The sequence below is a fragment of the Euleptes europaea genome, chromosome 2 (assembly GCF_029931775.1).
Source record: "Euleptes europaea isolate rEulEur1 chromosome 2, rEulEur1.hap1, whole genome shotgun sequence".
Classification (NCBI taxonomy): Eukaryota; Metazoa; Chordata; class Lepidosauria; order Squamata; family Sphaerodactylidae; genus Euleptes; species Euleptes europaea.
Window position 1 is genome coordinate 84,317,492 of NC_079313.1, and position 22,539 is coordinate 84,340,030.

General features: G+C 45.4%; 1 protein-coding gene across 1 annotated transcript in view; it reads left to right on the plus strand.

The window, feature by feature from the left end:
- The window catches only part of ITPR3 (inositol 1,4,5-trisphosphate receptor type 3), a 126,055-nt gene that overhangs the window by 98,029 nt on the left and 5,487 nt on the right, over positions 1-22,539 (plus strand). Inside the window, exons 34-54 of the mRNA XM_056845363.1 lie at positions 524-644; positions 1,052-1,236; positions 2,551-2,699; positions 3,143-3,251; positions 3,538-3,628; positions 4,953-5,122; positions 7,141-7,315; positions 8,021-8,205; positions 8,409-8,609; positions 8,822-8,932; positions 10,021-10,116; positions 10,995-11,096; positions 12,360-12,446; positions 13,757-13,867; positions 15,683-15,875; positions 16,491-16,616; positions 18,818-18,990; positions 19,320-19,484; positions 19,973-20,165; positions 21,741-21,845; positions 22,338-22,462. Coding sequence (XP_056701341.1) covers positions 524-644; positions 1,052-1,236; positions 2,551-2,699; positions 3,143-3,251; positions 3,538-3,628; positions 4,953-5,122; positions 7,141-7,315; positions 8,021-8,205; positions 8,409-8,609; positions 8,822-8,932; positions 10,021-10,116; positions 10,995-11,096; positions 12,360-12,446; positions 13,757-13,867; positions 15,683-15,875; positions 16,491-16,616; positions 18,818-18,990; positions 19,320-19,484; positions 19,973-20,165; positions 21,741-21,845; positions 22,338-22,462 — 2,973 coding nt within the window. The remainder of the gene's footprint in view (positions 1-523; positions 645-1,051; positions 1,237-2,550; positions 2,700-3,142; positions 3,252-3,537; positions 3,629-4,952; positions 5,123-7,140; positions 7,316-8,020; positions 8,206-8,408; positions 8,610-8,821; positions 8,933-10,020; positions 10,117-10,994; positions 11,097-12,359; positions 12,447-13,756; positions 13,868-15,682; positions 15,876-16,490; positions 16,617-18,817; positions 18,991-19,319; positions 19,485-19,972; positions 20,166-21,740; positions 21,846-22,337; positions 22,463-22,539) is intronic.

Below are 22,539 nucleotides of genomic sequence, written 5' to 3' on the forward strand. Positions count from 1 at the left end.
TCTTACCTCATAGTCCGGTGGCTACACAGGGCTGATGCACCAAGCTTTTCTCTGTCCTGAGGGATGGATGGATGGGTCATCTGGACTGGGCTTCTGAAATCTAAAGCCAAGGCAGCATCCTAGCTGGAAGCTGCCCTCTTCTGAGGCTTACTTGGCATTACAAGTAAAAGAAGAAGGAGTTGGCTTTTATACCCCGCTTTTCTCTACCTTTAAGGACTCTCAAAGCAGCTTACAATTGCCTTCCCTTCCTCTCCCCACAACAGACACCCTGTGAGGTAGGTGGGGCTGAGAGAGCTTCAAGAGAAAGGTGACTAGCCCAAGGTCACCCAGCTGGCTTCATGTGTAGGAGTGGGGAATCCAACCCGGCTCACCAGATTAGAGTCTGCCGCTCATGTGGAGGAGCGGGGAATCAAGCCCGGTTCTCCAGACAGGAGTCTGCCGTTTTGAACCTTTATGCCATGCTGGCATATGGCCCTGACAGATGCTTCCCACCTCACGAGACTTTGCCTCCTTGCTTTTGCAGACCCATCAGACAATTGTGGTGCAGCTCCTTCAATCTACCATGAGGCTCCTGGAGTGCCCTTGGCTGCAGCAGCAGCACAAAAGCTCAGTGGAAGCCTGCATTCGCACGCTGGCTATGGTTGGTAAGGAGCCGTTCCCAGGCATAACAGAAACTGCCTTGGGAAAAGAGGGAGGGGTGGAGGGCCTAGGATTTAACCTGGAGGAACGCAAGGAAGGTATGGCAGCCACCTGAACTCTAAATCCCACTTTACAATAATCTGGTTTGGGATTGGCAATCATTTGGGCTGCTTTTTTGGTTGCGCTTTATATGGCTGTACACTGCGTTGTGCAAGAATTTGCATGATGGCAGTCACGGTGCAGGTTGTAACTATGCCCTTTATCAAGAAATCTGTTAGCTCTTGGGAGTGGTGTACAGTATGAGAGCAGTGTTGTACTTAGCTCTGCTCTTGGGTATAATTATGGGTGTTCAACTAGGACTGCGGTACTACCCTGGAGTTCCTTCCTTTGCATAAGCCCTTTCTCTTTTCAGCTAAAAGCCGCTCCATTTTAATACCAATGGACCTTGATGCCCATGTCAGCTCCCTGCTGAACAGCTGTGCCATCAGCAATGCCCAGAGGAATGCTTCCAACTACAAGACGGCCTCACGCACTTTCCCTCGTGTCTCAGCCACAGCCAATCAGTGGGACTACAAGAACATAATTGAGAAGCTGCAGGTGTGGGGCGACAGTGGATCTCTTGGTTAGGGGGAACCTTCAGGCTCTTTGCAGAGGTGTTGGAGCCCAGTGCTGGACATGGGAATCCTCTTTTTGTGGCATAACAAGGGCTCAAATATTACAGCTGATCCCTAAGGGACTCTGCAAGAGAGGTCAAAAATCTAACAAAAACAATTTATTTGGTATAGTAGAGATGGGGTTGGCAACCTGGTGTGTGTGTGTGTGTGTGTGTGTGTGTGTGTGTGTGTGAAGTGCCGTCAAGTTGGTTCTGACCTATGGCAACCCTATGAATTAATGACCTGCAAAATGCCCTATCGTTAGCTGGTCCTAGATGGTTTAGTTGTTCTGTGACTAAGGCTGGTGACTGTCCAGATTGTCTAGAGGAGACCAGATGTTCACCAACTGCTAATTCAGTGCTATAGACTTGCAGTGCCCTTGTCATCTAGCTCCACAAGGATGATATATTGCTTTTCCTTCTGTGGGAAAAGCTGAACCTGTCATAGGTGGGTGAGTAGGTGGAGACAGTAGACAGAAGCCCTGAAGGGCAGCCTAAGGAAAGTGAAGCTGGGCCTTGAATCCCATCACAAACTGCCCTAATAGGACCTTGCAGCAAAATTTGGGGAAGATGAGGATCCCTGTCCAGGAGGAGAACAACTTTCAGCTTTTGGAAAAGCAAGGATTAGGAGGAAGGGATGATCCAGTTAGGTAGGAAGAAGCAAGAAAAAAGAGCACTTCTGTGAAGAACCTGGGGGCCATTATGTATAATAAGTACCTGAAAATAAACTCCAACAAACATACCTTGATCATTTGTTGGCTCCTGCTTCTGGCCAAGTGGTGGGGAACGTAGGCTGCTTGTTCTAGTCTCATGTTACCCTTTCTGAGCCTCTAAAATAGAGCGTTCTCTATAGGAACGTTCGTGCTCTTTTTCTAAAAGGAGACCATATTTTCCCTCATCTAACATATATTATGAATATTGATGAAGTGGCTTTGCTTATTTTCTTGTGGTGCGTGGCTGATTTGTTTCTTTCACATTCTTTATTTTGCTTCTGTCACTCTTGGGGAGGACCAAACATTTATGCCTGCATAAAAGATCTGATGTGCATAGATATTGGGAATTCTGTCCTCTGGCTTTGCTCATACACGTCAAGATACATGCTGGCTTTGTAAGCTTAAAGAGTAGAGACTTGCTTTTTTAAAAAGTACACAAAAGATAAAGGTGTTAAGATGCTGAATTCCACATTCAAAGCCGAATTCCACACTTGTAGAGCATAATCTTGGAATCACAAAATGACTGAGACCACTGTGCTTTTACAGGACATCATCAATTCTTTAGAGGAACGTCTGCAACCTCTGGTGGAAGCTGAACTTTCAGTCTTGGTCGATGTTCTGCACTGTCCAGAATTGCTTTTCATGGAAGGGACTGAGGCCTACCAGCGTTGTGAAAGTGGTGGTTTCCTCTCCAAGTAAGTGGGTCCTGAAAGATGGTGTCATGACATCCTTTGGGGGGTAATCCCAAATCCAAGGTCACTGTTGCTCAGTAAAAATGTTGGGTGGATCAGCCCCGTTCCTTGACCTGCTGTTTTTGGAGCATCAACCATCTTGTGTGTTCCTGCTGTTTCAGCTACCATGTCAGCTTTCATGCCGTGACCATTTTGTTCATAAGAACACATGACAGCTGGTAGTGGGGAACACTGGAGGTCTCTAGGAGAAGAAGGGGAAAATGCAATGGCCGTGGGGGGAATGGAAGAGCTAAAGACTGGCTGGTAAAACTTGGCAAGGCTGAGGTGACTCACAAACTATATACTCAGGAACAGTGTTCTAGATGTTTTTGACTGCTAGCTCTGTACATGGTGTATACATGTGTAGTAGAAATGAGGGGCGTTAATTGCTTTCCATCAATGGCTAGGTTGATCCAGCACACCAAAGACCTGATGGAAGCTGAGGAGAAGCTGTGCATCAAGGTGCTAAGGACACTGCAGCAGATGTTGGTGAAGAGGAACAAATACGGAGATAGGGTGAGTAATTGGGAAGCTTTTGCTCTCTACCATAAACAAGCTAGCCTTGAGTTTCTTATTTCACCATTTGGCTTTCTGAGCCTTGTTCTTCTTCTCCTCGGTAGAGACTCCTTCATGATAACAAGGCCCTGCAACTCTTAAGTACCCCAAACTCCTCCACCACTGTTCTTTCACAGAATTTAGCTATCCCAACTCACTCACAGGGAGCCTGAATGACAACTGTAGTGATGGTTGTAAAAAGTTTAGTTGAAAACTCATGGCTCCTCTAATTTATTTCTCACACTAGGGCAATACATTGAGGAAAATGCTTCTGACCAATTACTTGCAGTCCAAAAGGGCTGGCTCCAAAGGGGAGATGGTTGACTCTTCTGGAAGTGGTAAGTAGCCTGCAGCCCTGCTTTTGTACCCGTCTGCTTCTTGCATCCTTTCCTCCCCTCTCCTTCTTTTGGCTTCTTATGTTCCTTCTGGCAGCTTCTGCAATGATGTTGTTTACAAGACAGATACAGGAATAGGTTTACAAATGTTTGTGAGCAATTCCGGAAAGGGTAGCCGTGTTAGTCTTTGGCAGGAAAAATAAACAGGAGTCTGGCTGCACCTTAAAGACCCTTGTAAATGCTTGTGTCCTACTTTAGTGGGTGAAGAGACAGAAGCTAGCTTTCAGGAACTAAAAATTGTGATCCATTGGGCCAGACACAGGCCACGCCAGCCACTCATTATGGCCTTTCAGGTGCTTGAAAAGCCCTGGTTGTTGTTTTTTCTTCCGCCTCTGCTAGGCACTAAATACAAGATGTTTATTAAGCCTGTTGTTATCACCTATCTCCAAGAGCTCCAGGAGAACCTGAGAGAGCTGAGATTAACTGCTGCAGACAACATGCCCACAGTGCCCAACGGAAGCATCTTCCTATAAAGAATGGATTGTAAGACTTAAGATAAGAAGTCTTACAATCCATTCTTTATAGGAATAGGGTCTCAACAACTTAATATTCATGTCTCTGGTCTTGGCCTTGTACTAGGTCTTCTTCTTCCGTTGGGCATGTGCATGTTGTCTGCAGCAGCTGATCTCAGCTCTCTCAGGTTCTCCTGGAGCTCTTGGAGATAGATGATAACATCTTGGCTCTCGATGCTGTCTCGTCCCATCCACGCCTCTACCCGGTACAATGCCAAAGACCAGATACATGAATATTAAAGTTGTTGAGACCATATTCTCATAAATAGAATATTTTTTCTCTATGAAAAATGGTGGCTGCCGTACTGGGCTGGTGGGTGGCCATTCAGTTTGATGCGCTGCAGGTTGTCAAGGCTTGAATGAAGACTTTTAGTCCCTTCCTCTCTCTCAAACAGTTCCTGTGATGCAGACGGGTGCTGTTTTTCCGAGCCGTACAGTGAGGGAAATGACGCCCAGAGCGGCTAAAGTTGCAAATGCTATTTATTAATACAAATTATTCATCATCGCCTACTTATGCTAATATAGGTCCCTCCAAGAGTTTAATCACGCTGGTGGTTTTTGCATATTTTTTTTTGCCAGTCACATAAACTGCCCGAAGGAAGGAATTAAATTGAACTCTGTATTTTCCATGTACAAAGGTGATAAATTAACCACTGAGTCAACCTTCCTCTCCTTATATTAGTTTAACTATAAATGTTAAGCTGTTCAGCAAGGTCATTCTGCTCTTGCCATAATATTCTCTCCCCCCGACTCAGGCCCAGATCAGGATTGGTCGGTCATTGCAGCCGTTCAGTGCCGGCTGGACAGAGAAGGAGCCACCAAGCTGGTTTCGGATCTTATCATGAATACCAAGAATGAGAAGATTTTTCAGGAGAGCATCCGCTTGGCCATCCGGTTACTCGACGGGGGCAACACAGAGATACAAGTATTGCATTTGTGGTAGCTTCTGCTCATAATGGAACATCTGCCAAAGTCTTGAAACACTGGTGGGAGCAGATCGATGAATGGATCGTCCCAACATATTTTTAAAGCTGAATTACAGTCATGCAGGGCTGGGACTTTGTGGGAGAGGGAGTTTAACCCTTCCATCCTCACATGTTTTTATTAATCAAAACAAGCCCCCTCTCCAGTGCTGTTACTACAGTGTTTTTTAAAGAAAAAAAGAATTCATGCTCTTTTCTTGAAAGAGCTATCACAGCATGTCTTTGGGGGAGGGGCTGTTGCTCAGTGGTAGAGCATCTGCTTGGTGTGCAGAAGGTCCCAGGTTCATTCCCGGGCATCTCCAGTTAAAGGGACTAGACAAGTAGGTGATGTGAAAGACCCCTGCCTGAGACCCTGGAGAGCCGCTGCCGGTCTGAGTAGACAATACTGACCTTGATGGACCAAGGGTCTGATTCAGTATAAGGCAACTTCGTGTGTTCGTGTGTGTGGTTTTGATTAGCAAAACTGCAGGGTTAGACCTCCTCTTCTCATATGGCCCTGATCTGAATCGAGGCCCCACGTGGCTGTAACTTATCTTTGAAAGACCCCAGAAGAGTCATAATTTCTCTGTCACGGTTACCTTGACCATTTGGGTTTGCATCACACATTGTAAACACAGCTCAGTCTATGATGCTGGACTGTGATTGTGAGAAACAGGCATCTATCTCAGGGACAGAGGTAACAAATGTGACTCCATGCATAATTTATCATGATACCATTTTTTAAAAAATTAGGTATAATTTTATGGCATGCCCCAGAATAGCAGATATAAAAATATGTCTTGGGGGGAAAAGGCCCCTTTGTGTGATCTTGCCTCAAAATATTACATAGGAAGTTGCAGACTTTCAATAAGACTTTTAGCCAGTTTTTTTATTCCTCTCTAGAGAGGCTTAACTGCAGTAATCAATTTTCTTAAGTAACTCTCACTCCCTCTGCTGGGCCTTTTTAAAAATAGCATGCTGTGACAAACTGCAGAGGCTATACGACTTTGCCTTTTAAAAATTATTTCAAAAATATGATCCCTCTCGGAAATGTGAGTTTCTGGACTTGTTCTAATTTAAGCTGTTACAGTTTCATTGAGGTGGAGGCGTGTAGAATAGATGTATTTCCTTAAGAAATCAATGGGCTGTAGTTTTCCTCCATTATAATGAATTACCTTCTAACTGAGCTACTTCAAAGGGAAATTGGTGATTTAAAAATGTGATTATATCATAAGACTAACAAGGGTGGGCCAAACAACTTCTATTAAATGTATTTCCTCTCTCGGTTGCCATTATTTATTGTTATGGGAAATATGAACCAGTGCAGTGTAGGTTTTTTCCCTTTATTTATACCCTGCCTTTCTCTCCAGTGGGGACTCAAAATGATTTATATTGTTCATTTTATCCTCATAACAACCTTGTAGTGTAGCTTAGGCTTGAGGGTCTGTCCAAGTTCACCCGGCAAGCTTCCATGGCAGAGTGGGGATTTGAACATGGGTCACCCTGATCCTAGTTTGATACTCTAACCGCTACGCCAGACTGGATTTCATATTGAGCCTACAATCGGAGGTTTGATTTGGACCAGGGATCCCTGATTACAAATCCCAACTCAGCCATGAAGCTCACCAGGTGACTTTAAGCCAGCCATTTGCTTAACTGAGCTTAATCTACCTCAAAGGGTCATTGTAAAGATAAAATGGAAAACCAGGTTTGCCACTTTGTGCTCTTGAAAGGAGGAGTAGGATAAACATCTAATAAAAATTTAGCTCAGTATGAGACTTGCCTATTGGCCTTTCCCAGGCAGTGATTCCTTGGTGTGCTCCAGGTTCTGGAATTTAAGAACTGTAGTGCTAAACCTGAGCTGCACACCACAAGACCTCCTTGTATGCTAAACATGTGGAAGAGGCATGAAAGAAATGGGGGATGCTAACAGGGATATGTCTCACTGTTGCTCCTTTTTATCCCTTGCTCCTCTCCGTAGAAATCTTTTTATAATTTGATGACCGGTGACAAAAAGTCAGAAAAGTTCTTTAAAGTTCTGCACGATCGAATGAAGAAGGCACAGCAGGAAGTCAAGTCCACTGTGACCGTGAACATGAGTGACATTGGCAACAAGCCCCGCGAGGACAAAGAATCCCCAGATCATGGAAGCAAAGGTATGTGGAAAATGTGGATTTCATTCTGAACGGAGCATTCATTCTGAGCAATAGGTAGGGAAGAAGTATTTGCCCTACTAGCTCTTCAGAAATCTCTGAAAGTGGTTCAGGTCCATCTCTCTTGACCTTTGGACCGAGGAGCGGTGATTCCTTCTTGAAGAATGTGGAAGAGAAGCACTTTAGCCTTGTTCTCCTCCTCCCTTTCTCTGCTTTCCTTGGTGCTACCTTCTGTATTCAGCAAAATAGGGTTAAACCAGTCATTAATAAGCAAAAACTCCGGCAGATGACACTTACAGTCGGAAAGCCAAATTGCTACCTGTGTGGCCTATGGGGATCAGTAATCATGTTAAGAAAATACATAATGTGAGGTGGAAGGAGGGGCTTCCCTTGGTGTGGTTACTATCAGTCTGATTCCCATAGATAGCCCTCTGTGGTTCAGCCATTTCCCCAGAATTACAAATAATCCAACCGTATGATTCTCACATTGCTAGGGTTTAAATGAGCTAGTCTTCTGGAATGCCATGGAATTGTCTCTCTTGGCAATCTGAATGATGTGTACAGAAAGGGAACGACTGAGAATAGCAAAGAAGGAAGGATACAGGCAATCCTTTGAAGGGACAAGCAGGCTGGGTTCCTACAACCTGACTTTAGTCGTTCCAGATAAATCAAGTGCTGTCAAGTGATCAAACATGGATTTCTTTGCAGGACGGGTAACAACTTTCATGCTACCCAGTGCTCCATCCCGTTACCCGGTGGGCGTAGGTTTCTGGACTGGCCATGAGTCCCGAGAGAGAAGCCAGAGCAATGAAATGGGGATGGCAGTCTTGATCATGGAGCCCATTCTTCGCTTCCTGCAGCTGCTGTGTGAGAATCACAACCGGGACCTCCAGGCGAGTTACCCTGCAGTGAAATGGGTACCTTATGTTGTTGGTATTTAAGGTGCCACTAGACTTCCATTTTATTTTGCTGCAATAGACTCATACAGCTGCATCTCAGGAATTACCCTCTGCAAACCTGCCACGGGTGTGAATCCCATACTGTGGGAAAACACTCTACTTGCTAGATGCAATTTAAATGCTCTTGTGCTTTGCAGAATTTTCTCCGCTGCCAGAACAATAAGACCAACTATAACCTGGTGTGTGAGACGCTGCAGTTTTTGGATATCATGTGTGGCAGCACCACGGGACGGCTGGGATTGTTGGGCCTCTACATCAATGAATACAATGTGGCCCTCATCACTCAGACACTGGAGACACTGACAGAATATTGCCAGGGGCCATGCCATGAGAATCAGGTAACCCCCGCCTACCTGTGGGTTTAATCCCATAGTTTCACTTGGTGAAGCCGCTGGTTGGGCGGAAGAGGCTAAGTTAGGGTCACTTGCTCAGAACGGGGGATTGCTGAACACACCGCCAGCGTTCCCAGGTGCTCCTGATCATCTGAGTTGAAGCAAGGGTTTGGAGGAAGCTTGGAGCCCGCTGGATAACTCCGTGATTTCATCCGCAGAGCTGCATCGTGACACATGAATCAAATGGCATTGACATCATCACAGCCCTGATCCTCAACGACATCAGTCCCCTCTGCAAATACAGAATGGACCTGGTTCTTCAGCTGAAGGTAGATAGGATAGCTCGAAAGGTGATGGTGGGATGGGGAAGGAGGGGAGCTACACTGGGGGTTGCGGTGCTGAAGAGGAGAACGGTGCCCCTGGGTGTGAAGCTTTTATGATCACAGAGTCACCGGAGTGGAAAGGATTTGAAAATCGTTGTCTAGCTTCTTGTAGCAGGGCAGGGGATACAAAATACTTCCACCTCCCCTCCCCTAAACACACAGCAGGCTACCCTCTTTATTACAACATGCAAAGAGCAGACAATGGTATCACATACTGGGGCTGTCAGCATGATTTAAGAAAGATTAAGCAATGGACTCAAGCATGCAAGTCAAATCATGTACTACAAGAGAAGGGAAGAAGCCCTTTATGGGGGCTGACAAATCTAATGTGTGGGAGGATTTCTTCCAGACTTCAAATATGCTCATCAGCTAGATCTTGCAAATGAAGCAGAAACATGCACCAAGATGCTCCTTCTGAGCAAGCCATCTCCACTCAAGGCCATCTTTAATATCTAAGAATAAGGATGATGTACTGGCAGCCCTGGGGGCATGCAAGCCTGTTTACTAGATCATTTGTCCATCTAGTTCTGTATTGTGAACTCTGTCTGGAAGCAGCTCTCCAAAGCTCTGCAGTCTGAGATCTTTTAAACTAAGGATGCCATGAACATATCCTCCAGCACAAAGCTATGGCCTCCAAACCCTGGCAGTTTTATCTTTTTACTTGGGGAGGAATTAGTCAGTCAGGAACCCTTGCATGAGGAAATCCGTGACGGCATCAACTCCACCCACTGGTTTGGCCTAACTTATTGCGTTCTGCTAACCTCCCTCCTCTCTCCTTCCCCCTACCCTTTTTGATTTCTGACGTGAAGTAGATTTGTGCTGCATGTTCTCTGTTGTAGTCTTGATGGAGGAGGATTGATTCTCTGCAGAGTGAATTTCAGTGCAGTCCTATGCAGTTACTCCAGTCTAAGCTCATTAAAATAAATGGGCTTAGATGGGAGTAAATCTGTATAGGATTGAAGTGTTGCAGACCCTTCTTCCTATGGAGAGGGGTTTCTATACCATTTCCCACTGGTGTGGTGTCTTTTCACCAGGACAATGCTTCCAAACTTCTGCTGGCCCTGATGGAGAGTCGGCACGACAGTGAGAATGCTGAGCGGATTCTCATCAGCCTCCGTCCCCAAGAACTGGTAAGAAGATTAAGAAAGCTGGGAGGGAGGCTCTGTACATTCTGTTTGTGGCCTGGCTCCTTTTGGGAGATGTGCTGTACTCAATAGGATGGAAAGGAAGAAAGGGAGGAAAGAACCTAGAATTACATGCAGTCCCTTCAGCAAATGGAGATCCACTGGAATATGGAACATCTGTTCCCTAACCAGCCCCCCTTCTCTTACATTTATCCCAGCTTTCAACAGATTTCCTCTTGCTAGAGTTGTGAAAAGAGTACATACAGATGGCTCTACGTCATGCATGTGGAAGATAGTTGCTCCCAAACAGCTTATCTGAGTCTGTGACATAATAGACGGGTACTGGAAACTCCTCAGCAGAAGGGCCAAGAGACAAATGGGTAACTGTACCATTTCACTTGGGACAGAAGTTGGTACACTCTAGCTGAACAAAAGAAGAGAATTTGTAATTTCCTATCCATCCATTTATGGTTTCCAAAGGCTTTGGAGAAGTTTGGCAAGGAACAGGGGGACAAAATAAGAGGTTGGTATGGAGACTGGGGATTTCTAGACTCTAGAGTAAGGGATAAAGTTGCCATATGGGAGGCATAAGGATCTGTCCAGAGCATTAGTAACCACTGAAAATTCTAGGCCCTAATTTCTGAAGTCTCAGATTTTCAGTAATTTCTGTACAAGAGCCAGAAATAGAAGGGATAGAAAGTTGCTTGTAACAAATGAGACCTGGGATTCTCAGGATACCAAATTCTTTACTGAGGGCTAGATGCTAAATAGCACAGAATGTAGGCCACAGGCATGCAGAATATGTAATGTTTATATCAGACTTGTAGACTTTGCCTACACCAGGTTCCTGCTTCTGTGACTAATCCCGTGACTAATTCTCACAGGTTGATGTCATTAAGAAAGCCTATCTTCAGGAAGAGGAGTGTGAGAACTCTGAAGTTTCTCCCCGGGAAGTTGGGCACAACATCTACATTTTAGCCCTACAGGTAGCCATTGTTTGAATGTTCCCCTGCTGTGTTACAGAAATTCCACTTTAGTATGTAGTTGTGCCCTCACATCGCAGAACAATTAAACCATTTTCTCAAACCCAGCAACCTGCTTTCTGAAGCCTGCCATAGTTGAAATGCTGATAGAACTAGTAGGATATAAATCACTTCCTCTGAAAAGAAACAGGAATTTTGAGTCCTCCCTGAAATCCCAACTTTGCTTCACCCTTAAGTTTTTAGTTCTCCCTTCTCCACAAATGCCCAGACCAAGGCAGCAAACTGTTCCATTTTTCTATATAATTATATGATGCCATATTGGACACCAGTGAAGTTATGCCCACAGCTCCATGTAATCTTTCAAAAATGGTCATGGTACTGTTGATTTAGGAGCCCTGTAGCGCAGTACTGCAGTCCAAGCTCTGCTCACGACCTGAGTTTGATCCCGATGGAAGTCGGTTTCTGGTAGCCGGCTCAAGGTTGACTCAGCCTTCCATCCTTCCGAGGTCGGTAAAATGAGTACCCAGCTTGCTGGGGGTAAAGGGAAGATGACTGGGGAAGGCACTGGCAAATGACCCCTTAAACAAAAGTCTGCCTTGTAAACGTCAGGATGTGATGTCACCCCATGGGTCAGGAATGATCCGGTGCTTGCACAGGGGACCCTTACCTTTTTTACTGTTGATTTAGGGCAGCTTTGGAGGTTACAGAGAAGTGGGAGAAACAGGAAGAGCAAGTGATTTGCTTTCAGTTTCTGTAACTTCCAGTGGGGGAATCCTTTGTCTGATCCCCGTGATAATTGCATATTGTACTTGTATGTGGGGGATCTCACTGCACAGTGAGATATGAGCTACCACTTGGGACACCGAAGCATAGAAAGAGGAACAGAGTGTCACTTGCACTTTCTCCCTTTCTCTGTGTGTATGAAGTGCCGTCAAGTTGCTTCTGACTCATGGCGAGTGGCGACCCTATGAATCTAGTTCTCTGTAATGTCTGAACACCCCCCCCCCCGATTGTAATGTAAGGCTAACAGCAATTTCTCCAGTTCATGGTTAATGACGGTATATCGCACTAATCCATGCTACGCTTTTAGTCCATGGCAGCCACTGTTTTTAATTGGCCTTTCTTATTTCACTGGATTGTGCATTGATGTAAGGGCGGGGAAAAGGCTTGCTAGAAATTTAGGCTTTAGTGTAAGGAAGTTTTGATCCATCCATCAGTGAGCTATTAGGCTATTACACTACAACTTATCCTTGTTTTTTCTTCCAGCTCTCTCGGCACAACAAGCAACTCCAGCATCTCCTGAAACCTGTGAAACGGATCCAGGAGGAGGAGGAGGAAGGGATTTCTTCTATGGTACGTACGTACCCTGAGTGCCTTCACTGGAAAAAAGAAGCAGCAGCATCCCACATAATGTGCTAACCAGTTTTGCCTAGGCAGAGTTTTGTGCTTTCCATGGTTTTAATTTTTCATCTCTTTGTATATTCTCATGAGGTGTAATGTGAAGACAGTGATACTTCACCAGAGGTCATGGTCACTATTTGGGTTTATAAGGGATATTTTAAAGCTATATTGTAATGTACTGAAGAGTGTTGCTCAGGCAGAAGTTGGATGAAATATTTCTGTATCATGGAATGCTCATAAAAATTTTAACTTCTGAAGGAATGAAACTGTCAGGAACAGAATTTTTGCCAGCAGTCTAGTTTTTGGGAAAGAAGTGAAGGATCAATTTGTTGAGGGAGTTCAGAGGCAGGTGAAACCCGAAATGGCTTAGGACCAGGGTATCTAAGGACTGTTTGCTCCCACATGAACCTGCCTGATACCATCTTTGGAGGCCCTGCTCTGAATAACCCTGGATTCACAGGTTACATTCCATATATAGACTGTAGTAGAACACCTAGGTCTAGGGCCTTTTCTGTGGTAACGCATGGCATTCCTTCACCAGAGATATTTGAAAGACACCTATTTTACTAGTTTATATGTGCCAAGTTAAAACATTTTTATTTTCTAGAGCATTGTGAGGTCCCTTTCACTAGGAATTCATCTGTTACTGCTGCTGCCAAAGAATCTTGAATATTGTAGTCAAGCCATAATTATTATAGGGGCGAGAGAAACTGGAGGGGGGAGAGGCTATGTGGTACTTTTCTCAAGATTAGCAAAGGAACCAGAAACACCAACATTAGTATCTCCTGGATCCTTGTGCCCCTTCATAGGGACATACAGGCCTCTGGGTGCGAACTCCCTCACTCCCCTGGGCATCTGTAGGTGAGATCTGGCTGTGCGGCAACCAACTTGCTGTTTGTCATTTAAGATAGCAAAATCAACTGCTTTGCTGACTGTGTGCTTGCTTGCCTAACTTAGCCTGAGAACATGATCACTATTCAGCAGTAATTTAATTTCTATGGGGATTTATGGGCACTGATTTATAATTTGTGGATTAGTGGTCTTTGGCTGTAATTAGTGTGATGAATTGAATAACTGTCTCCCTGGAGGAACCACCGGCTCTGTTTACGCAACCTTTATTTGTTCCTTTTCCCCCTAAAACTTGTCAGGCCTGGTAAATATAAGGAAATGTGGTGTTAATATGTAGTTGAAGGAGATTCCCTCAGGCTTTTTCAGGCAAAAGCCATCTGAGAATATCTAGTTTTCCTTCTTCTTCCACCCAGCTTATTCTGCATAACAAGCAACTGACTCAGATGCTGAAATCAACAACTCCTGTCCAAGAGGAAGAGGAGGATCCATTAGCATATTATGAAAAACACACATCCCAGATAGAGGTAGAATTCATTTTTCCATAGCAATCTCTATAGATTTATGGTCCATGCTTTCAAACTTGCTTTTCATGTCTGATATCCTTGTTTTCATTTAGAAATATCTAATTTATGTAAAGCATTTGTTTTCTGTCTGACAGTAAGTGGCTGACCTGCTCTGAATTCACAGGTACAATGCGAATGTATCTGAAAGACTGTCTTCTCCCATAAGTTTCTCCCCGGGAATTAACATCACACAGAGAGGTCCTCCTGATTGTGCCACCAATCAAAGAAGCTACTTTGGTGGGCACATGAGAGAGGGCCTTCTTGGTGGCAGCCCCATTATTATGGAACAACCTCCCCAGAGAGGTGTGCCTAGCCCCCTCACTTTCAGTCTTCAGGAGGCAGTCGAAGGTTTAATTAGGATTGCATTTGACTAATTTTGTTTTTATTTATTGGCAGTCCTGAGTTTTTAAATTGTGGTCTTTTATGTATTTTTGTCACTGTTGTTTTATTACCATTGTAAGCCGCTTTGAGTTCCACAAGCAGCTAATAAATGTTTAAATAAATAAATGCCATACCCCCCACTGACTTAGTTGCTCTGATGTCACAGAGCAACAGGGCAGCATAGGACTAAACAAAGGAGCTCTCTGACTTGGGAGAACTTATAATTGAAATTCCGTAGTAAATTAAATTGTATATATACAGTTTTGGATTTTTTTCTGTGACAAAAAGTCCATTGGCTATAGACAGATAACACTTGCTTCCTACAGCATGATCATCTGGCATAGCATGCTTGTCTTTCTTTTGACCTCCTCTTCCTGTTCAGGTATAGTCAGTCTGGTTTAATCGTTACTTGGATTTCTGCATTTGGGCATTTTTTTGTGTACTGGCAAGTGTTATTTTCTTTCCTTTTGGTGCCACTTCTCCTAATAAGTGCCATAGGCTTGACCCTGGGCCCAGCAGTCTCATGGCTGAGCGACTGTCGGGAGTCTTGAGTTCCCCAACAATTAGCTGCTAGTTGGCAATGCTCACTGTCTACCACTCCCAGGCAGGAGGTGGAACCACGTGCTGCTCCAGCAAGTGTGCTGCTGCCCAGCAGCGTTAGATGCCAGCTGCCCGATCAGTCATTAGGAGCTTGTATGAAGCAAAGGTCACCACATTCCACTTTCTAAAATGCCCCAAAGCCACTACTGTGGGGAGCCACAGGAATAATTTGGCTGGTCTGGTTGCAGACTCTCCACTGCAAGAGGAAAATGCCTCACTTCTTCTAATGACTTGTGCAACCCGGTTGAAAGGATTGCAGAAGAAGAGTTGGTTTTTATATGCTGGCTTACTCTACCATTTAAGGAAAAATCAAACCGGTTTACTGTCACTTTCCCTTCCCCTCCCCACAGCAGACATCCTGTGAGGTAGGTGGGGCTGAGAGAGTGTGACTAGCTCAAGGTCACCCAGCAGGCTTCACGTGTAGGAGTGGGGAAACAAATCCGGAGTGGGGAATCAGACCAGATTCTCCAGATCAGAGTCCACCTCTCTAAACCACCGCTCTTAACCACTACATCACGCTGGCTCCCTGTGGGAGGAAACCCTCCTCTCATGTCTAGTGGCACTAGGTGCAATACTAACATTTCAGCCTGTCATAAATGCTTGTTTAATGCTGTGATGTGCATTGGATAAATGGATGTAATGATTTTTTAAAACGATATTTTATGCATACTGCTGTTTTAATACGCTGTTACCTGTTGTGAACTTTTGGGATGTGGTAGGCTAAAAAAAATCCCTTCCAGGCCTGTCCGTATAAGAATTGCAGGTAGAAATAAACCAATTATTGGTTTCCCCCAGATTGTGCGTCTGGACCGGAGCATGGAGCAGATCATCTTTCCAGTGCCCAGCATCTGCGAGTTCCTGACCAAAGAAACAAAATATCGACTGTTTACCACTACAGAGCAAGATGAGCAGGGCAGCAAAGTCAGCGACTTCTTTGAACAGTCGTCCTTCCTCCACAATGAGATGGAGTGGCAGAAGAAACTGCGCAGTAAGCTGAGGGCACAGACAAGGGCTTCCTTAGAACTGCTGCTCATACCAAATATGATCTGGAATAGCTAATTGCATGAGAGCTCAGGTCCTTGATGTTAGGGGTACTAGGGACAGCGTGAGGTCCCAGCTGGAAAAATGCCCGATATTTGCCATTGACCAGTTATCTAATAATTTTAACCCAGGCACATGCTCTTGTAAATGTTTGGCCACTACTTACAATACTTTACTTTCTCACATGAGAGGTTGTGATTTTGTACAACCATTGGTGGTTATAGGACCCTCTAAGCACTTACATATTATTGCAGACAATTGTCATAGGTCTTTACTACAAATGACAGCTCCATTACAGATGCAGAAAGAAGGAAGGGACATCATTCTGGAGAATCAGATGTTTGCCGTGCAGACTAAATTTTTGAAGAACCTAAAATAAGTGAGATTGTATCGAACATGTCCCAGTTTCTGGCAAATGGTGGTGTTCGCTGCTGAGCTGAGGACAGGGGAACATCAATCCCTGTGACTAACTGCACTGAAGCTTTTGGGTCTTTGTGGAGGTCAGTGCTGCCTCTTGAAAAGGATGAGATTTACTCAGCTTTGCTTTGCTCTCTTCCTGCAGGCAATCCACTGATGTATTGGTTCTCCCGCCGAATGACACTCTGGGGAAGTATCTCCTTCAATTTGGCGGTCTTCATCAACATCATCATTGCTTTTTTCTATCCTTATGTCGAGGCCACTTCAATGGGTGGGTACTCAGTCATGATCACTTTCAGGGTCAGAGTAGTCCTCTTACGCAAACACCACTGACATTCACTGACCCCTTTGCAGACATATTCTTTCCATTAATCTCATCTGCAAAATATACCATCTGGGGTGCTGAGAAGCTTCAGCAAGCTTTTTTATAACTAGGGCTTTGCTATCAACCGGTTGGCATTTTTCTAGCTCTAATAAAACGACTAGCCATTGTTTTTCTTTTGTGGTCAGTAACCCCCCCCCCCAAAAAAAAATCCCCTCCAGAACTAGTATTTCTGAACAGTCAGTCAGAATGTCCTTAATAAACCAGATCATAGCAAGAAGAGCCATTCCATGGATATGTTATCATGAGACAGTTTCTGGGTTGGTCTGAAACCATTCTGAAAAGTGTCTAAGGCAGATGAATTATCCAAAAAGACCTAGAGTTGGTTTGCTACTGCCCTCTCAATCACTTTGCCTAGAAAGGGCAGATTAGAGACAGAGCGATAATTGGCGGCATCATTTTTCTGTAGGGATGTTGTTGTTGTTTTTAGTAGCAGATGGATAACCGCTTCTGTGAGTGGTTAAGGCAGTGGTCGGCAAACCGCGGCTCGTGAGCCGCATGTGGCTCTTCGGCGCCTTGAATGCGGCTCTGCCCCCTCACTCACCGGCATCTCATCCAGGGCGGCACCAACGGGTCTGTCTTTCTCCCCAGCGGCCCTTGGAGCCGGAAGGAAAGTCCAACCGCTGATCTAGAGAGGCAAATCCAAGGCAAAACCTCCCATGCACAAATGCTCTCCTGTCCTATCCCAGATGACGGGGAAAAACCCAACCGGTGTAGCTTTGCCTGTCCTTACGTCTTTGCGATAGGAAAACTTCACGAGGCGAACGTCTCCTTCCTACCATAGAAGGGGAACCCTGCCCGGGACCGATTTCCCCAGCAGCCCCGCTGGGGGGAGGAACCCGGACAGGCCCGTCCCCCTTCACGCCTCCCGCCGCCAGACTGTTCCATTCCGAGCGCAGGAAGCGGGGAGGTCTCCAGCGCTGGGCCGGCGACCTCCTCGCCGCCGACTTCTCCCGCTCCTTCGACCCAAGCGCAGTCCGGCGGAGGAAGGGCCAGCAGCGGCCTCAAGAGAGACTCTCAGTCCAGCGGGCGGCAGGGAAGGCGACAGAGCGCCCGAGCCTCCTGGCTCTCCCACACACCCCTCGCCCCCTGCTCATCCAGCAGCCCTGCATCCTGGGCTGGGATGCCTGGCGGCGGCGCCTGATTCGAGCTCCGGCTTGGGAAGGGGCTCGGGAGCGAGCGACCCGAGGAACGCGCACCGCGGCTGGTCCCCAGGCGCGTGCGGCCAGAGTGGCCCCCCGGACCCCCCCTCCCGAGGACTAAGGTGAGGCAGAACAGTGCCGCCGCCCGCCCGCACTTTTGGGGCGCCTCTTCTCCTCCCCAGGGCGTCCCCCCCCCGCTGGCAGTTCCTGCTCACACGGCTTTTCTTTGCACAAAACCAACTGTGGAGACGCAGCCTGGCCCTGGCTTTTGCCGGGAACCGTTTTTGCGGCGACTGTTTGCCGCTACTTTGGTTTTTTTAAATCTCCCTCCTCTTCCATTGCGGAAAAGGGCACATGGGTTTGTTTTGAAGCGGCGGCGTGGCCCTGACCCCTCGCTTCCAGTGCTAGGCTCGGCAGTCTTTGGGTGCCTGAAACACCCCCCCCCTTAAGTTTAAGAAATTTGGCTCTCAAAAGAAATCTGTCGTTGTACTGTTGATATTTGGCTCTGTTGACTAATGAGTGTGCCGACCACTGGGTTAAGGGAAGGTGCCCTGAGTTAGGTACCCTACGTGGGTACAGGGTGGTGAGGCTATCAACCATATTTGGCTCTACTGGCCAGACACCAACACTGCATATGTTGTGCAGGTTGGCCCCTGCTTTGGCTGTCTCCAGTAGATGCCTGCCAGTAACAGCATAGGGCTTCTCTCATGGCCACTGCTCTGCACAGGAGGCTGTTTATTATTTCCCACCATATCTCACTGCTAATATTCTGATGAGAATATGCTTTTTCTCCGTGATATTAATTTAAAACAGTCATTAACTCTTCCTCTGTTTTCACAAGGTGTTCTCTCATTCTCTGAATCTATTGCTGTATAAGGCAGCTATAATAAACAACTTAAGTTAATAAATGTGACTGTTTAATTAACTAATATGTATGTCATTTCTCAGGATTATTGGATTCCCCACTAATTCCAGTGCTCTCCTGGTCCTTAATCTGCTTCTCTGTTATGGCTCTGTTTACCCGGCGCTATGGTATCAGACCACTCCTTGTGGCATTGATCCTGCGGTCCATCTACCATCTGGGCATTGGTCTCACTTTGAACATATTGGGAGCTCTCAATGTAAGTAGTTTGGCTAACACAAGGTCAGAAGTGAACCTTTCAGTATCTTAGATGGGGCTTTCTGGACAGTCCACCAAAAGAACTAGCTGCCTTTAAAGCAATTGGGCTGCAGGAAGTGGGATTATTCCTGTTTCTGAGCCTTGATTGTTGCCTGTACAAATCTAGTGGCAATGGATTTACCTCAGTATTAACTGAATGTAGAACCTGAAACCTATTGATTTTCATGGAACATAAAGGCAAAGTAGCATAAGAAATGACACCACAAACACACTTTACAAAGTAATTTGTTGATTTCCCCCCTACTCTTTCTGTTTTCTGATTGTTTACAGCTGACAAATAAAATTGTATTTGTGGTGAGCTTTGTGGGCAACCGCGGGACATTCATCCGAGGCTATAAGGCCATGATCATGGATGTGGAGTTTCTCTATCACGTCGCCTACATCCTGACGAGTGTCTTGGGGCTTTTTGTACATGAGCTCTTCTACAGCATCTTGGTACGGTAATCACGTCTATATAGCGGTGGTTTATTAATGGATGTAGTAAGAAGGAGGGTTTTTTTCTTACCTGTTTTGGATTACCTGTTTTGCACACACTATTTTATCTATGTCTGTTGTTTTCTGAAGATAGATGAGACTGCAAATATTCATTTTTCTAAGCTGTCTAGAGGGAAATACATTCTTATGGTTAGATTGGCAAGTATGGTCGAGCGAAACAAAAACCAATTCCTATTTAGGGAAATTGTGCAGCCAAGGAAGAGACTGGGAACCTGGATGCCAGACTCCAAAGGTGTCCTCATTCCTTTGTGGGAAAGGAGTTCATGTTGACTCACCATATTTATCAGCAAAGTGAAATTCTAATGTCTAGTGGAATGATTTAATGAACAGCAGCCCATCACCCTGAGGCTAAGAAGAATGAAGGATTTCAGAATTCTTTCCTCCCCCCTTCCTCTTTGGCATGTTATTATTATTATTTTCTATTTCAGCTGTTTGACTTAATCTACCGGGAGGAGACCTTATTCAATGTCATCAAAAGTGTGACACGCAATGGACGCTCCATCCTGCTGACAGCCCTCCTGGCCCTCATCCTCGTCTACCTCTTCTCCATTGTAGGCTTTCTCTTTCTAAAAGATGACTTCATCATGGAGGTGGATCCGCTGCCCAACATCAAATCTAAAGGTCTTTTACCCCCATCCACTACTCAAGACAAGCCCCCCCCTTCATTCTGAAATACCCATGAATGAGAGAGGTTTGACAACTATCTGCAATATCTGCATTATTCAAGGCATTGGTCCTGCTAAGTTCATTAATGATTTCACAGCTCAAGTCAGAAAGTTAAGAACTTTTGATTTGTAGCTCACCCTATCCATGTTTACTCAGAAGTAAGTCCCACTTTAGAGGAAGGCACTGGCAAACCACCTCGGTTAGTCTCTTGCCATGAAAATCCCAAAAAGGGGTCGCCATAAGTCGGCTGCGACTTGATGGCACTTTACACACACACGCAAGTCCCAATTTATTCATTAAGACGTACTCTCAAGTAAAGGTTGAATCCAGACTAAATTGTCAGTTTCTGCCAATTCCCTTTCCTTCTGCAAACACCCCCACTGCCCCCGCTGTTCCTGGGGGCTCCTTTTTCCTATGAACAGCAGTTTTTGGAGACAAGTGGGCAGCAGAGGGAAGAAGGAGGCAGGAAAGTTCCATTCCACTAATGGAAAATTTAGTCTGGATCCAACCCTAAGTGAGCACAGGATTGCATCCTTAGAGCAGTTTGTTCTCACTGAACTAAGTTAAGCTAAATCTGATTAAATCCTGCCACTTCAACTTTAACTGGGCTGTGGGTTGGACTTGGGTTCAACATGAGTTGGTTGTGTCTTGAAATGGGAGAAGGATGAAAAAGAATACAAGTTTAAATAAAAAGGACTTAAGATGCAACAATTCCTGAAGCAACCCCAGTTGGCACTGTGGGTCATACTGGTACCTCCACTGCTATTTGTTTTCACCTTGGCACAGAGTGGTAAGCTGCAGTACTGTAGTCAAAAGCTCTGCTCACGACCTGAGTTCGATCCTGACAGAAGTCAGTTTCAGGTAGCCGGCTCAAGGTTGACTCAGCCTTCCATCCTTCTGAGGTCGGTAAAATGAGTACCCAGCTTGCTGGGGGTAAAGGGAAGACGACTGGGAAAGGCACTGGCAAACCACCCCTTAAACAAAAGTCTGCCTCGTAATCATCGGGGTGTGACGTCACCCCATGGGTCAGGAATGACCCGGTGCTTGCACAGGGGACCTTTACCATTACCTTTTGGCTTTTCCACTGGGCCTTTTAACAAAGGATAAATAACTGCAAAGGCTCAGTCTTCACTAGCTTGTTGATACTCTGAAAGGCAGTAACTTGGGAGTACATGACATGCACATTAAGGAGATGCAACATGAGATTCCTGCTTGTCAGTATTCTGTAATATCCTTTTATTAGGGGAACAAGCATATGTCAGTTGTTGGGCAAAAACATTTCTGGTCACGTGTAATGGAATGTGGTCTCAGTGGGCTGGCAAGGGCCACATACATCACATTCTGGTTTGCCACTGGAGGAATGCTATTGATGGTGGTCAGTGGAACTGGTTAGAAGGCAAAATGGAATACCAAATTTAAGCAAAACACGTAATTTGAGATGATTTTTGACATAACTTTAGTTATAGGAAACGTCTATTATGCTCAAAAGGTTATGTTTTGACAATGCTGTGGTCTCTTTTATGTTTACAGCTATGCCTTTTGAAATGCAAAGAAATGTCGCAGCTTTTACAGAGTCGTGCAGCAGTGACAAAATTACCTGTACATCTGGTACTGTTATGCCTGAGGTGCCGGAAGGTAAATGGGATTTGTTTAGCAGCTTACCCTAGTAGAGATGCTTGAGGATGTGAAGATGAATATTTCATCTTTTTTCCTTGCACCGTGATAGTGTACTCTGACATTACCAAAAGGAGAAATTATTGCTTCTTGTGCTGAGACCCAAAATGGAAGCTGATTTCCTGGTTGCAATTCAAGGTGCTTTGCTGGCACATCCTTAGCACCTTAATAGGAAAGAAAGGCGGGTTCTTCTGGACTAGGGACAGCAAGTAGCAGAGCTCAGAAAGGATTTCCCAAAACTCAGTTGTACAAGCAGAACTGTTTCACCTGGGTCTTGAAAGCTACCCCAATATTTTCTTTCATGTCTTTTAACAAAGAGTGATTAGGGAAAGCAGCCAAACGTTCTGTAGACATCAGTAATGCAGCTAAGAGATAGAAAAGAGAGCATTCTGAAGGCTGGCCACAGGTTACAGCCCTGCTCTTCTGCTGACTTTGCTTTTGTTTCTGTTCCAGAAGAGGACGAAGATAATACAGAACGTGCCTGTGACACGCTGCTCATGTGCATTGTCACAGTCCTGAATCATGGCCTCCGAAATGGAGGCGGTGTGGGGGACATCCTCAGGAAGCCATCCAAGAACGTGAGTTCATTTGGAGCAATCTGTATATAAGGAAAAGCTACATATGGATGTAGTCCATTTCACTGTAAAGTATGATT